Source organism: Pteropus vampyrus, unplaced genomic scaffold, assembly GCF_000151845.1.
Source record: "Pteropus vampyrus isolate Shadow unplaced genomic scaffold, Pvam_2.0 Scaffold22, whole genome shotgun sequence".
Taxonomy (NCBI): domain Eukaryota; kingdom Metazoa; phylum Chordata; class Mammalia; order Chiroptera; family Pteropodidae; genus Pteropus; species Pteropus vampyrus.
The window spans coordinates 310793-326645 of NW_011888803.1; the positions used below are offsets into that span (position 1 = coordinate 310793).

The 15853-nt window shown below is 34.0% G+C and overlaps 1 protein-coding gene across 1 annotated transcript in view; it reads left to right on the top strand.

The window, feature by feature from the left end:
- The first annotated feature begins 573 nt into the window (after positions 1-573).
- The window catches only part of ACADM (acyl-CoA dehydrogenase medium chain), a 29296-nt gene continuing 14016 nt past the window's right edge, over positions 574-15853 (top strand). Inside the window, 10 exon segments of the mRNA XM_011355511.1 lie at positions 574-603; positions 3793-3880; positions 6186-6283; positions 6400-6469; positions 6600-6628; positions 6630-6659; positions 6661-6700; positions 8917-9017; positions 9649-9729; positions 14508-14638. Of these exon segments, the coding sequence (XP_011353813.1) occupies positions 574-603; positions 3793-3880; positions 6186-6283; positions 6400-6469; positions 6600-6628; positions 6630-6659; positions 6661-6700; positions 8917-9017; positions 9649-9729; positions 14508-14638 (698 nt within the window).

Here is a 15853-nt window from a genome sequence, read left to right on the forward strand (position 1 = left end):
CTTAAAGCATAAATGACTAAGGTTTGACAGGTTTGACAGGTTTGTCTGAGTTAAGGTCACCGTTGAAACCCAAGGAGAAGCTTTTCCTCTAAAATTCCACCGGAGGCGGTGCCCTTTCACCCAGATTCCTGGCCTGCCCCCGCGCCAACCCGCTAGCCCACCCAGCTCCCGCGCCCCGTTGCCGTTCCGCTTTCCGGGCTCCTTCCTCGCACCACTGTAAGCCTCAACTTCCCCTAGGTTGACGCGTTGTCTTAAACTCAGTGGACCAGTGAATGCGAAGCCTTTTCGGGAACTACCTGTCGGGACACGTCTGACCCTCGGAGCACGTTAAATCCCTTCTCAAAGTCACGTAGACAGCGCAGGCGAGGTCACTGACGGAGCATGCGGTAGGCTAAGCTGCGCACGCAGTCTCCTCCCAGTCTGTTTTCCTGCTACTCCGTCATCGCCCTGGCCAGCGCACGTCCGTCTCGGTAGCGAGATTTAGGCGGGTCTCTTAGTCTCCTGCATCCGAAGAGTCCCCGTCTTGGCATTGGCTGGTGTGCGAGAGAATTGGTAGCCGGACTTCGAGTCAACATGGCTGCGTTGTTTCTGCGAAGCTGCAGGGTGAAAGGGAGAACAAGGCTGGGTGGGGCTGGGGAGGTTGGAGTGCTTAAGGAATGGAGCATAGACGGAACGCCATGGCTCTCCCGTAGGCTGCGAACAGGGATTCCAGACCTTGATCCTGCTTTCACGCTCACCCCCTCCTCTCACAGTGAGACAGTGTATCCTGGGTTTTGACTTTCCCGTATCCTCTTGGCAAGTGCCTCCTCCTACATTGTGGCGTAAACTTTTTAGAATAACTTATTTCTCTGGCTAGGGAACCTTCCAGATATTTCCCCCGGGAATCCCACCGTTTACCTAAGTGAGTCTGAGAACCATGGCCCTGTTTTTGCTAACTGGCATAGTATCTCTTCGAGAAAATGGTGTACCCGCGCTATAGCCCCAGCCCAAAAGGAAATCTTAAAGTAAATGTCATTTTGCAATTGGTGTGTACTAGAAAGTGCAGAATTAAGATAGTCTTGACTTGGATGCCTGCGAAGAAGTCGCAGGAAAAAGAAAATGGAGCAGCTGCTCCTTGAGATACTTAATATAGTTGAAGCATTTTGGTTTTGCAATATGAACGATGCTTCTAGGTTACGTATATTTAAAAAGAAAAAAAGAACAACTGACCGCAGAATTTTCCTTGAAGCTTGTCTAAATGTTTTAGTATTGTGTCGCACAGATTCTAAATTGTCTCAGTCATTAAATATTATTGATGCGTTCTCACAAGACTGCCATTTAGATGCCATTTATAACTGAGTTGAAAGTTATGTCCTTGACCAAAAAAGTAGCAGTTTTAGAATTTAGAATAATTCTAATGTGTCGTTGGCCCATATTCGTCACTGCTATATAAAGTTGATGGGCTTTGAAGGCGGAAATTAGGGTATATAAAATTTAACTGACAACAAAAAAAAGATTTCCCAGTCTTTTCAAGAAAGGATATACAAAAGCCCAATCCGGAAAACGTATACCCTTGTATTTCTTCTTTGACATGCCTGTAAAACTATGACTCTTATTATATTCCTAAGGAATATGCAAGAGTGTTTAATTACAATTATGTTGTTATTGCAAAGTTGATGCTTGATTAAAATTGCTGTCTGGAGATTTGGAATTCTGTTCCGGGCAGAAAGCCCAAAGGAATAAAGCCAGTACTTACACGTCACAATGCTTCCAAGACATCTCATTTTAATCATCTCGGTGAATTAAGATTAGCCCCATTTTCCAGTTTTAAAAAGAAGCTACGAGAATTTTGTAACTGGTCCAAGGTCTTAAAAATATTGTGAAATCTAAACTGAAATGCAGCAATTCTAAGTCCAAGTAGTGTACTATGTCTACTACTCCACCTCTCCGGCTAACCTTATTACATAACACGTTAATGGGCATTGTTCTCTGGCTGTATCTACTTTTGTACTTTGTTTTATAAAATGTTTTCCTGAAAAATCATGTAACCTTTTTGTAAATTATTTTAAGTCCACTAATATACTCTATTTACAGTCTTTCAGCAGACCATTTAACCCTTTTTTTTGTGAGGTTTAATTTTTGCGCAGTGGTGTCTGAACACATACAAGGGTCTGATTTTCGTGAGATATTTTCTTTATAGAATCCAATAACCAATTAGAAGACTTGAAATTAAAAGAGCTGTACAGCAAGATGGTTGATGGCATGGGCTCTTGATAGTAAACGTTAAGATTCTACCACCCAGTAGCAGAGCGACTGTGGCAAATGTTACTTGACCTTTCTGAGCCTCAGTTTCTTAATATTAAAAATAAGAATAAAAATAGTGCCTAATCCTAGGCTTGACCTAGACTTTGAATTAATACTTGCAGTGTGACTAAAGAATGGGTTTCTGTTCTGACAACTGGATGAGGACCAGAGAAACCATATTTTACTTCCAAAATAAAATTAATGCAAATTTGCAGAGAAATGTGACTTTTCATACTCTTTGTAATTATTTTTTCAGAAGAATAGTATAAAATGTGTTTTTATTTTGAAAGAGCTATTTAAGATATTTGACAGTATGTTATACTTTAAATGTAGGTGATTCTCTGTATAAATTGAAGTTGTCATCTATAAAGTGGACAGTTTCTTTTTATAGATTTTGAAAAACAAACAAGTTCAATTCTTGATCTTTTAACATATTTGTTCGTTTTCTCTTTTTCTCTCAGTGCCTAACTTATTAGCATTGCCTGGGGGTAGTTCCATCAAAATCTTCTGAAGTATAATTTATGTAATTATGGTAGTCCTCATTTACTCAGGAGTTCCAATATGTTTTTCAGTTTGGTAATTTTAAGAAATCCAAGTGGTTACTTTTGTGTACATTAAACTGTCATGAGTATAAAAATGAATTGCAAAAGAATAATTTGTATATATATGGTTATATTTTAAAACATATCCTTTTGGAGAAATATGAGTATTTCAGATATTAATACAAATAGTTTATTGTTTAGAATAATTGGCAAACTTAAAAAAGTAAAGGGACAGTAAGTATTTTTGGCTTTGTGGACCATATGGTCCCTGTGGCAACTACACACTCTGTGTGAAAGCAGCACTAGACAATGTGATGTGGCTGTGTTCTAATAAAATTTTATTTACAAAACTGTTGAAACTGACAGCTGCCATAGTGTGCTGACCCTTGGCTTAGAACATTTTAAAGATGCTTATAGATAACAGCAGAATCAATAGAACGAGGCTAATTTGTTAAATAGTGTGAGATACCTTAGAAAATGAGATCCTCCAAGTGGAAGATTCCCAGAGGCATACCTGGGAGGTTCACAGGGACAGGGTATCAAAGTACATGGACTCTGCAACTCTCTTGTACACAGTACACTACCATCCTATTGTTGCCTGCACCTCAACTCCTCCATCACAAATGTCCTAGAGCTTGTAGGTAAGATTTCCAGAATAGTGGTCCTAAGTCTACTACTCTTCCTGTCATTTGCCTTGGAAATACTCCACCATAGTAGTGCGAATACTACTGATTAGTTTTATTTTCATTGCTTAAAAAAAAAAAACATTTCTTTTATGATAGGTGTTCAGATACCTGGTAATTGTCTTATTTAACATAGAAATCAAATAATAGTTGAAAGCATTTAATGACTTTAAAAATTATGCTCTTGAGTATGCTCAAACAAGTTGCTGTACTCATAATAATCAGCATTCTCTTGGTTAATGTTTAATTTAATCAAATTTATTTTAATAAATTGTTCTCTACAGGTCCTGAGAAATCTTTCTCATTTTGCCTGGAGATCACAACATATGAAAGCTTCCCTACAACATGAACCACGATCAGGATTTAATTTTGGTATATTTTTTGTTCTGTCTTTTGACTTTAAACTTATATGTTATGTGCAGTTGTATATATATATTTGTCTGGAAAATATTTACCAACAAACTTAGTAATGTCTGTCAATGAATAGAATCAGTCACCCTCCACAAATTGTTCACAGTTAGTCACCCCTATTCTTACTGATCTCGTTTTCTTCTTCAGCATAATTACCCTACATGTAGATCTGTGTGACTAGCATACATATATATTTCTACCCTTCTTTCTAAGTATGTAGCCCAAAATAAATAACATTTATTGATACACATGAATAGTATTCAACTTAGAAATTTGAATGCAAATGCAACAAATACTTCTTAAACACTTATTAGGTAAACGATGCTAGGTGCCTGCTAATAAGCCAAAGCCTGTTTTGATCATAACATATCTGAATTGCAATTTTGGTGCTAGTAGATGTTCTGAGATCAGGGAGCCCTGTGCTGCCAGAGGGAACAGGACTATGATTTATCTTCCCCTTCTTTAAAATGAAGATCCTGGGTAAAAAAAATATATGTATATAAATCCCTATCTTTGGCATCCTTTGCCTCTTAACTGCTTCTTCAAAATTATTACCTATTTGGTTTTTTTTTTTTTTTAGTTAAAAATCCATTTTCTCAGTTCACTTGGTCTCAAAATAGTTAAAAGGCAGCTGAGATAATTAACTCACACCCAGATACAAATGACAAACTTATAGCTCTCTAGGGTTTTGTTTTTTATGTTATTTTTTAAGATCGTTTGCTTCTTCATAAAGTTTTTCTTAAACGGAATTAAATGAAGATTCTCAAGCAATGTGAGGATAGCAGTTTGGGGCACTGGGTCTTCTTAATTCCTTATTTGGATATTAGCATAGGTTTGGTATAACTGCTCTCTAGTTTTGCTTTGTCACATATAGATTCATACTTAATTATAATAGCCTAGCAGGAGAAATCTATAGTGATTTGCTGAGTGACAGAGGATGAGATAGATACAAGTATTTAGGAGAGAGATTGTGAAACTCAAATAAAAGAATAGGGATAACACCTATGACCAGTTGTGTTCGGTTCTTTATCTATGAAATGGGGACAATAACTACACAGGATTTATTTGAAGATTAAATCATATATGTAAAGTTCCTGGCACATAGTGGCTGGATCAAAGTAGGTTCTCAATAAATAATATAAACTATATCCCTGCCTTCCCTACCTTTTACCCACTCATTACCTTGATATTGACTGGCACCAATTTTAGAAATAAAGTTGTAAGGGGGAGAATGCTGAACTGAAACTCTAAAAATATTTTTACTGCTAATTCATTTTAAATCTATGGGGCTGTCATTCTCTCAGTTCGGGCCTTTGTTTCCTTCTCTATAAAATGAGATTTGATTGTAGACTATAAAATTTAACACCAAAATTCTAATATCTTACATTTTATATCTTACATCCCTATAAAAATTATTAGTATAGTCTTAAACATTCTTGGTCATTCCTACATCTTTATTTTTGTTCGTAGTCTTCTTGCCTAAAATTCTCTATATCTCTTTTAAATTTTGCTTGTCCTTTGAGGTTGGATGCATCTACATTAAAGCTCTGTGATAGTGTAGATTTGAAAAAATTCAGTAGTCATTGACTCCTGTCCCAGTCCAGCCACCATATTTATTTCATTAATTTTATAACAACCCCATATTTTATGTAACGGAATTGTTTGGACACCATTTATTATAGCATTACAGCAGAGTTTTATGTTATTACTTTTTGAGAAACTTTCCCATCACTTTTTACCAGTTCATTTTTGCTAATTTATAAATTTAAAATTCTGAATTTAAAGGAGGAATAAAATTGAAATTATGGTATTGATATTCTTATGTGATATCCTAGAACTAGTTTTATTGGTTTATGGTCATGGAGCATATTCCATCTCCCTAGTTGGATTAATTCTTGAGATCAGAACATGTCTTATATAGTTTCATTTCAGTGTTAGTAAACATTTGATAAATCTGCTTAGGAACTAGTTATAAGTTAAAAAAAATTTTTTGACCTTACCAAGTAGAAGAGAAAAACTCAAGTTTATATCTATTACTTATTTGTAAAGCTAGAAATTTTACCTACCTCCTTTGGCATAGATTTATTTATGTTGGACACTGAAATCTTGATTAATTCCAAAGTAGTATATTGTTGTCTTTGAGTTTCTGGTTAATCAAGGGTTAAAAATCTCCATTATAAGTATAAATCTCCACATACTGATTCCATAGGACTTGTTTCCTCAAGTCATTGTCCTACTTTAATGTTTTCTAAATAATTCCCCTTAGAATTCACTGAACAGCAGAAAGAATTTCAAGCTGCTGCTCGTAAATTTGCCAGGGAGGAAATAATCCCAGTTGCTGCAGATTATGATAAAACTGGAAAGGTAGGTATATCTATTTTAAGGAGAGAAAAATCTTTTATATTTTTTACAAGATTATATAATCAGGTTATTAGATTTTAAAAATAACTGGCTTTTTTCTTTAATCCTTTTTCTTTTAGTATCCTGTCCCCCTAATTAAAAGAGCTTGGGAACTTGGATTAATGAATACACACATTCCAGAGCACTGTGGTAAGCTTCCTTCACATTTTTAATCCTAGAATGCTTATGAACAAGAAAAATTATAAAGCTCTATTCAGTCATTCTTTCAAATATTTGTTACCATTAAATACTGCCTTTCTACCTTTGTCTCCTTTTTCAGACTTCAGTATTTGCCTGCTTTTAGAAGCCTTGTACTCAACACTTAGAGGCATTTTTCCTTTTTTATAACAGGTTCCAACCTTAACTTGATTCTAAACTTTGGTAATTTCTCTCTCTAGAGTTGGTCGATTTGTTGCATTTTAATTCTATCTTTGATTTTAATTATATTGACTTTTTTTTCTATGTGGTTTTCATTCCTTTCCTCAGGTCAAAGGGTCAAAGTTTTAGAGCTGACTCAAGTTTTTACAAAATCAAGCTGAAACAGGAGGACAGGTCCAGATTACAAATGCCAAGAGAATTTTTTTGAAAATTTTAAAACTTATTTTAGAGAAGTATAATTTGTTACTGTGCTAGCCAAAACACATTTTTAGTTTCTTAGGTTATAGATATTATATTTGCAAATTTCCTTTTAAAATTAATTAGGCAAACTATTTTAATTACTTCCAATTGTTAAAATGTCTGAACTATCCAAAGCAATCTTCAGATTTTCAGTGCAATCCTATCAAACTGCCAATAGCATTTTTCACAGAACAGGAACAAATAATCCTAAAATTAATATGGAACCGTAAAGGACTCTGAATAACCACAGCAATCTTGAGAAAGAAGAAAGTTGGATGTATCATACTGCCTGATATAAAACTATACTACAAGGCTATAGTAATCAAAACAGCATGGTACTAGCATAAGAACAGACAGATCAATGGAACAGAATAGAGATTCCAGAAATAAATTTCTGGAATAAAGATTCCAGAAATAATGCCTAAATGGTCATTTAATCTATCCAAAGGAGGCAAGAATATACAATGGGGTAAAGACAGTCTATTCAGTAAATGGTGTTGGGAAAACTGAACAGACACATGCAAAAAAAATGAAACTGGACCACCTTCTTACACCATATACAGTAATAATCTCAAAATGGATTAAAGGCTTAAAATATAAGACCCAAAACCATAAGACTCCTAGAAGAAAACATAGGCAGTAAACTCCCCGACATTGCTCTTAGTGATATTTTTTCTGATATATCTCCTTGGGCAAGGGAAATAAAAGGAAAAGTAAATGGAATTATATCAAACTAAAACGTTTTTGCACGGAAAGGAAACCATCAACAGAACGAAAAGACAACCTACTGAATGGGAGAAGATATTTACCAATGATACCTCTGATAGGGGTTAATATCCAAAATCTATGAAGAGCTCATACAACTCAACACAAAAAAAACAAATAATCCAATTAAAAAATGGTCAAAGGACCTGAATAGACATTTCTCCAAAGAGGATATACAGATGGCCTTTTTTAAGAAAAAATGTACAGTGTTACTAATCAACTAATCATCAGAGAAATGCAAATTAAAACCACAATGAGATATTCCCTAACACCTGTCAAAATGGCTATCTTCAATAAATCAAAAAAACGATAAGTGTTAGCGAGGATGTGGAGGAAAGGGAACCTTTGTGCATTGTTGATGGAATTGCGCATTGGTAGCCACTGTGGAAAACAGTTTGGAGGTTCCTCAAAAAATTAAAAATAGGACTATCTTATGACCTAGCAATTCCACTTCCTGTGTATTTCTCCAAAGAAATTCAAAACACTAATTCGAAAAGATATATGTACCCCTATGTTCATGCAGCACTATTTACAATAGTCAAGATATGGAAACAACCTGTAAGTGTTCATCAATAGATGATTGGATAGAGAAGTTGTATATATATACAATAGAATATTACTTGGCTGTAAGAAAAATCTTACCATTTACAGCAACATAGATGGATCTGGAGGGTATTATGCTAAGAAAAATAAGTCAGAAAGAAATATACCATAAGATCCTACTTATATGTGGAATCTAAAGAACAAAATAAATAGAGAAAACAAACAAACTGATGATTGCCAGATGGGAGGGTGGTTGGGGGGCTGGGTGAAAAAGGTGAAGGGATTAAGAAGTACAAATTAGTAGTTACAAAATAGTCATGAGGATGTGAAGTACAGCATAGGGAATATAGTCAATATCTTAATAACTATATAGTGCAATGTGGGTGCTAGTATAATGCAGGGAATCATTTTGTAAATTATATGTAACCACTATGCTGTAACCACTGTGCTAGACACCTGAAGCTAATATTGAATGTCAAAAAAGTTAATTTCCAAAATATATAAGGAATTTATAAAAACAATCAAAAATAATAAAGACCAAAAAAAAAATTCATTTCATACATTTAAAGACTCCCTAAAAAATAAAACCAATTAGGTGAACTATTTTAATTATTTTCATTTGAGATGTACTACATATTATAATGGACTCTGAAAACATTTTGATAACATAGGAGGTCTTGGACTTGGAATTTTTGATGCCTGTATAATTTCTGAAGAATTGGCTTATGGATGTACAGGAATACACACTGCTATTGATGGAAGTTATTTGGGGGTAAGTTACTTAGAAAATTAATTGCTTAAACTGTTTTTAATGAGACAGTACTAGTAGGTTAGGTTAGTTGGTGGAACAGTTTTTTTTTTAAAAAGGGACACAAGATTCTGCAGTGAAGCCTGGATTTCTTATTTCAAGAGTTGAGGATTCTGAATTTGTGCCCAATACTTGGAGTTCTACCTGTCATTGTGGGGAAACTATATACTTTGGCTGCTGCTTCATTGAAAATTCTTAGGCAAGGGCAAGGCCAAAAACCAGCATTCAGGAGAAGGATCTGGATGGCTTGCTGCCACTGTTAACAGTGCTGAAATTTACTGAGCAATTCTTAGGAGGCCTGATCATATACACCACTTTATTTATCTTAAATTCAATTCATTTGTGCATTTTACTAAAGTAGAGTTTTACACATTGTATATCAAGTCCTATGTAACTTAATTTTATGAAAATGCTTAGATTAGCAGATTTATTTCCTCATTATTTTAGCTTTCTAATATAGAGGCAGAATAAAGGGCCGTTCTTTAGACTCACCCATTGGGGGAAAATACTTCTCTTTTTAAAGAATTATTGTATCTTTGGATTTACCTATCTGATACAAATATCTTTTTTTTTTAATGTCACTTTTCTTTGGTAGCAAATGCCTGTTGTTATTGCTGGAAATGATCAACAACAAAAGAAGTATTTGGGGAGGATGACTGAGGAGCCATTAATAAGTGTGAGTATTTGCAGCTGCTGCTTTATTTTGCATTTTAAGAAAGAAACAAAGTGCTCTTTCTTTCAATCTAAATTTATACATTGGGCTATAACACATTAAGACAAAAGTTAACAATGTATTTACGTACATTGATGTTTCGGGGATGCCAAGAAAATAATCATAATAATCTTAGTCATCTTATTTATTTCCAGAAGAAAGATACCTACTTATAATGTTTCTGGGGTACTAGAAAAGTGTCATAATGATCTCCTAGCTTATTTCCAGCGGGGGAAATATCTATTTGATGGAGCACTCTGCAGTTCAAGAACTGAGTGGTTGTGTCAGAAGTTCAGATTGAATATACAACAGTAGATATTTGAACTAGAAGTATTTTGAACTAATGAGAAATAAATGTGACTGAAAAGATATTGATTTACTTGTTGAATTTATGGACAAGACATTCAGTGAACTCTTTTGACCAAACAGTCTCAGAACCTAGAAGTCACTGTAAAAGGCTAATAATGGTGAAAAAAATTCTTGTAACGAAACTTTGCATTTTTAATGGAGCTAGGAAGTAGCTGGCCTGTAACTGAAACAACACTGAACTTGGGATCCCAAGACCTAGCTTCAGGTTTTGGCTCAGCCATATTATAGCAATGTGATCTTACAAAGTCACTTATGCTCAAAGTCTCTTCTGAAAATAGGGAGTATAATATCTAAAAGGGCTTTAGTAAAGATATGACTAAAAGTTTATGTTTTTATAAGAATATCTTCACAGTGTCCCTTTTGCAAAAATATATTAGAGAAATTTCTTCCATACCTAATGACCTTGGGAAACTTAGTTTCTCTTAAATTGCTATCCATTCATTCATTACTTTATTCAGTATCTGAGTTGCCTGCTATATGCTAGACTTCAGCTTAAGGGCACTTAAGGTAATACTCCTAAGGTAATAACTAGTATTTTTTGTTTTGGTAAGAAGCATAGAGCCAGTTTTATAGTCCATCATTAGTAATTATTTGAACTGAAAATGTAGTGTGTTCCTTTTCTTTCTGGTTCTATCTTTTCACTTCACCCTGATTTTTTTAAAAAAACCATGTATTAGACAAACTACCTCAATTCCCTTTAGAGTATAAGGCAAAAAAAAAATTTTAATAGAGAATAAATGCAAAATTCCTTTGTAAACTATACAAATATAAGGTGGTAGTATTATTACTAACAAAGTTATAATGCTGTATTCATTCATTCAAATATTTGAATACTGTGTACCAGGTAGATTGGGAATAAAATAATGAAGAAAACTGGGGCTCCTGCTCACAAGAATTTAACAGTCTGGTAGACCCTTAGATCCCTATCCAGACTGTATTAACTTATTATGCATAGAATTATGCAAATAAGTAAATAAATAATGCTTCATAAATAAATAATTATATATAAAAAATGTTATTAATTAGCTTGATTTTCTAGTTTGAATGGCAGTATTTAGGTGTTGTAAGTCAAAATAGAATAGTGAGGATGACAAACGCTAGCAACATTTATTTTATTTAACACTTATTAATAGTCACTAGGCACACCAAATGGAAGCTCTGATACAGCTCAGGGAAAAATACATAAATGACTATAACACTCTATATAATAACATGTAGTGTTATAAGAAAGAGAACAAGTTGCAGTGGTAACAAAAAAGATGGCTTCTGTTATAAAGAGTATTATGAAATTAATTTTAATTATTAAGAAAGAATTAAATAACATCTCTAAAGAACCAGCTATGACAAGACATTTTATATAGAACTACACAGGCTCATATACTTCATAGGCTCCATCTCGAAAGAACCAGCCATGACAAGACATTTTATATAGAACCACACAGGCTCACATACTTCATAGGCTCCAAAAACTTTGCCTTATTATAAAACAGAGAAATGCGTCATAACATATCTCAGGAAAAAAAATTCCCAAAGATGGTTAAAATAAAATGTTGGTACTTTAAAGCATTATCTTTTTTGGATAGTTCATTTGTACAATACCTTTTTTTTTGTTGTGATGCTAAAAACATCTTTGAATCTCTAGGTAGGAGAGTAATTTACTTAACTCCTATGACACTTGAAGCCCTTCTATAGCACCCTGTGAGAAGGCCATCTACTCATGTTTCGTGCCTGGGAGTCACAACCTCCTGAAGCAGCTCTGTTTGGGAGCCTTGGCCATTAGAAAGTTCTGCTAGATTCCATGCTCCTGAAGAAAAGGACTGCCATTTCTAGTTATAATTTCACCACCTCACACCATAATAGGTCTTCAATAAAAGTGCGAATGATTTCACTATAGTTTTCTCCTATCAGTTTAAATTCTCTCCTTTGGCTATATATAGCCCTTTGTATATTTGAATCTTGCAGATCTTATCTTTTCTAATCTATTTACACCATTTTTCCCCCTTTTTCTTCATATAACACAGTAAAGTCCCATTATCATTTTCATAATCACTGACTGATAAATATTCTAGAGCTAAATACAGTACTCTAGAATAGTCTGGTGAGTATAAGAGTAGGATGGTTGCATCACTCTTATTTTAGATACTATACTTTTATAGCATTGGCACTATTGATTTATATAACTTACTCTTCACTTAAATTACCAAATAAGTTTTCCTATCTGGTGTTAAGTTTTCAAGTATTCATTAATTAGTCTATTAACACTCTAGTTTCAGCCCTGACTTTTCCCTTGAGTTTTACCCTCCTATATGCACTTGTCTTTTAGGACATTTCTTCTTGGCTAGACTTAAATACTTTAAATAAATGCATCCCAAACCAAATTATTTTCTTCCCATTCTTCCGAACTCCTTCTATTCAAGATTATCTTAAATTGGAAGTTGCCTAAACTAAAAAAATTGAGTCATCACATCTTTAGTGCTCCAACATCCTATTTAGTCATCACATCCTGTGAATTTCACACCACAATTCTCAACTCCATCTTCTCTTCCTTTATCTTGCTTGTCTTAGTTAAAGCGTTCTTTATTTCTTAGATATGCTACTGCAAAGCTTCCTAATTTGTGTCTCTAAGTCTAATTTTCTATAAGTACTTCTGCCACTTACTAGCACAAATTACTTAACCTCACTGTGCCTCACTTTCTTTATTTGTGAGATGGGTTGCCTAGTGATAGGGATTATTGTGAGATTTAAATGAGTCAAGTACTTAGAATAGCACCTAGAAGATAGTGAGAAGTCGTTATTCCCCCTGCCCCCTTAAATCTATCTTTTATACTTTTGTAATAATTAACTATCTAAAATGTAAATCTAACTGTATCTCTCTCCTGGATTTACCAAAAAACAAAACCAAAAAACATGGTTCCATTTCATCAATGGCAGTTGTACCTAACATACTTTTTAGTTTATACACCCATTTTAGAATCTGACTTGCTCAGAAAAATGCATATATTCCTCAGTTTTCCAGTCTAGGGCATTCTGAGTTCCTTAAGGTTCCATGGCACAATAGTAAGTGCTCAATAAATTTATCAAATGCATAAAAGTATACCCTTCTTCGCATGGCATATATCTCAGCCTCCATGACCAGGTCCCTTCCTGCCTTTTTAGCCTCTTTTCATGGCTTTCAGTTTCACACTTTACATTCTAGTACTGAACTGGAGTTTCCAGTTCTTTCCCCTGTACTACTGCTGTTTCATTCTTCTATGCCTTAGATCTGCTTGCCTCTCTTATTTGTACTTCAAGACTTATCTCTTCCAGTGAGTTTTACTTATTATTATTCTTTTCACCCTCTTTTACCATTCATCCCCCTCCTACCTTTGTACAGGTCTAAATAATCATTTCTAATCTCCCTATGTCCCCTATTTTGAATTAAAATGAACTGTTAAGATTTCTCTCTTTGGACTACAAATACCTTAAGGACAAACAACTTGTGTCTTTGGGCCTTGTATCCACAGTACCTGTCACTTAATAAATTTGAATGAACTTCAACTACCTAATGCTTGCCTTTCACCACCCCCTTTATCCAATACCTGCTTACATCTTATCACTCTGTTTAAGAGCCAAAAGAGATTCCTGTGTTTTCATCAGATAAAATTTTAACTTCTTGTATGATATAAAGTGTTCGTTATCATCTCTTTCCTTTCTTTCCAGACTCATTTCCTTCCATTCTCTTCTAAGCACAGAGTTTACATGTTATAGATCTCTGCTACTTTTGTATTACAGACACTGCGTAACCCTGCTTTTTATCTCGGTATCATTGCATGTGTTATTCTGCCTAGAATACACATTTCTCCTTTTCCTTGCCCCCAAAGAATTCCTTTTTCTTTTTGAGACTTAATTTAAGCGTCATCTCTGAAGCTTTTCCTGACACTCTAAAGCTAAGCTAATTTCTCAAGCCTATTGTGTATTACTTTAATACTTAGATATATAATTACAATATAGTATTCATCTCCACTGTTAACACTGTGAAAACCTTGAAGACAAGATGTCTTTCATCTCTGGTTTTTCCATTATCAAGTTCATAACCTGGTAAGTAGTAGATACTACTCAATATATGTTTGACTAAATGAATACATTCAATTAAATTAAATTGAATTTAACTTGGAGATATCTAACATTTTCATTTTTGATATGGCTTGGTTTCCTACATCTTGTTTAAATTATAAGATAAAATGTTTTTACATTTGAGCAATTTATTTGATTTTCCAAGAATCTTTTTTTTTAGGTATTTTAAAATATTTAAAATACTAGCTTAAAAAATAAAATACCCTCCTGATTCTGTGTTCTTAATTTTAATTTTTTTCTCTTGTTTCCATATATTCCAGGCCTGCTGTATAACAGAACCTGGAGCAGGCTCTGATGTAGCTGGTATAAAGACCAAAGCAGAAAAGAAAGGAGATGAATATATTATTAATGGTCAGAAGATGTGGATAACCAATGGAGGACAAGCTAATTGGTATGTTTTTTTAAAACATCTCTGTATTTTCCCTCTTAATTACTTTGTATTCAGAATCTGTCCTCTATCTTTTTCTTTATTATGAAACTACCATAATTAAGATAAGTTTTATTCATGGAACTAGAAGGTCCATAAAAGATTATAAATAGCACAGTGATTTCAAAAATCTATTTTTAAGCCGTGAACTATTTCTTCAAATTAACCCAAAGTTTAATCTGTAAAATAAAATTAAAACACCGGCTACGGTTGAATCTGATTAGGAAAGCTAGAATTCCCATCTACCTGGCTTACTATCTCCTTTCTCCATATATTACACCAGCACCTCCTTGCAGCCATTCCCTTAAGACTAAGGAAAAAAGAAAACCATTGATAAAGTACATTTCTCTTATTCTGAGCAATAAGCAATGGCTGTCTTAAAACTTAGATTATCTTTTAGAGAAGACAGAATTTTACTTTAATAAAATCTAAAAGTTCCAAATAGGTAGGTCCAAAAATAATGACATGATGTTCAACAAAAGATCATAAAATCACGTGTATAAAGCTAAAATGTTGAAGAAAAACATATTTGATAGCATTATTTGTAGAAAGAAAGATGAAAGTTTATTTAATAACTGTAGGTTCAATTGAAAGCAACAGTGTTATATATATGCCTTTAAGAAGCTAATGTAATATCATGCTGAAGTAACAAGTATAGCATCAACAAGAGGGTTTGAAAAATGGTAACAGTTCTGGGCAACACTTTAGGACATGCATTGACAAAATGGAATAAATCCAGAATCAAGTAAGTGTCTCAATTAGGAGAAACCTAGAAAACATGTCCTGTGAAGACGATAGGAATTAGGTTTGGTTATTTTAGAAGAATTTTGAAATTTTTGAAATAATATCAGAAGAGCAGGTCTGCACATTTGCTTCAGGCCAATTTAGAATTAGTCAGTAGAAGTTAGACAAATGTAGAATATAGCTCAACATAAGGACAAGTTTTCAGCAGTGCTGTCCAGTACATATTAAGTTGTCATGGAAATAAGGTATTTATCCATCACTACAGGTATATAAATAGAGACTTTCTAGAAGAACTTTCTGGTGATTGGAATAATGAACTGAGTGGGCTCTCTTTCTTCATCTGCAGAAATTCTGATTCAATACATCTGTATGCTTTGCAGTCCAGTTTTCTGGCAAGTAAAGCATTATTCCTGGGAATGAGCCTATCAGGAAGTT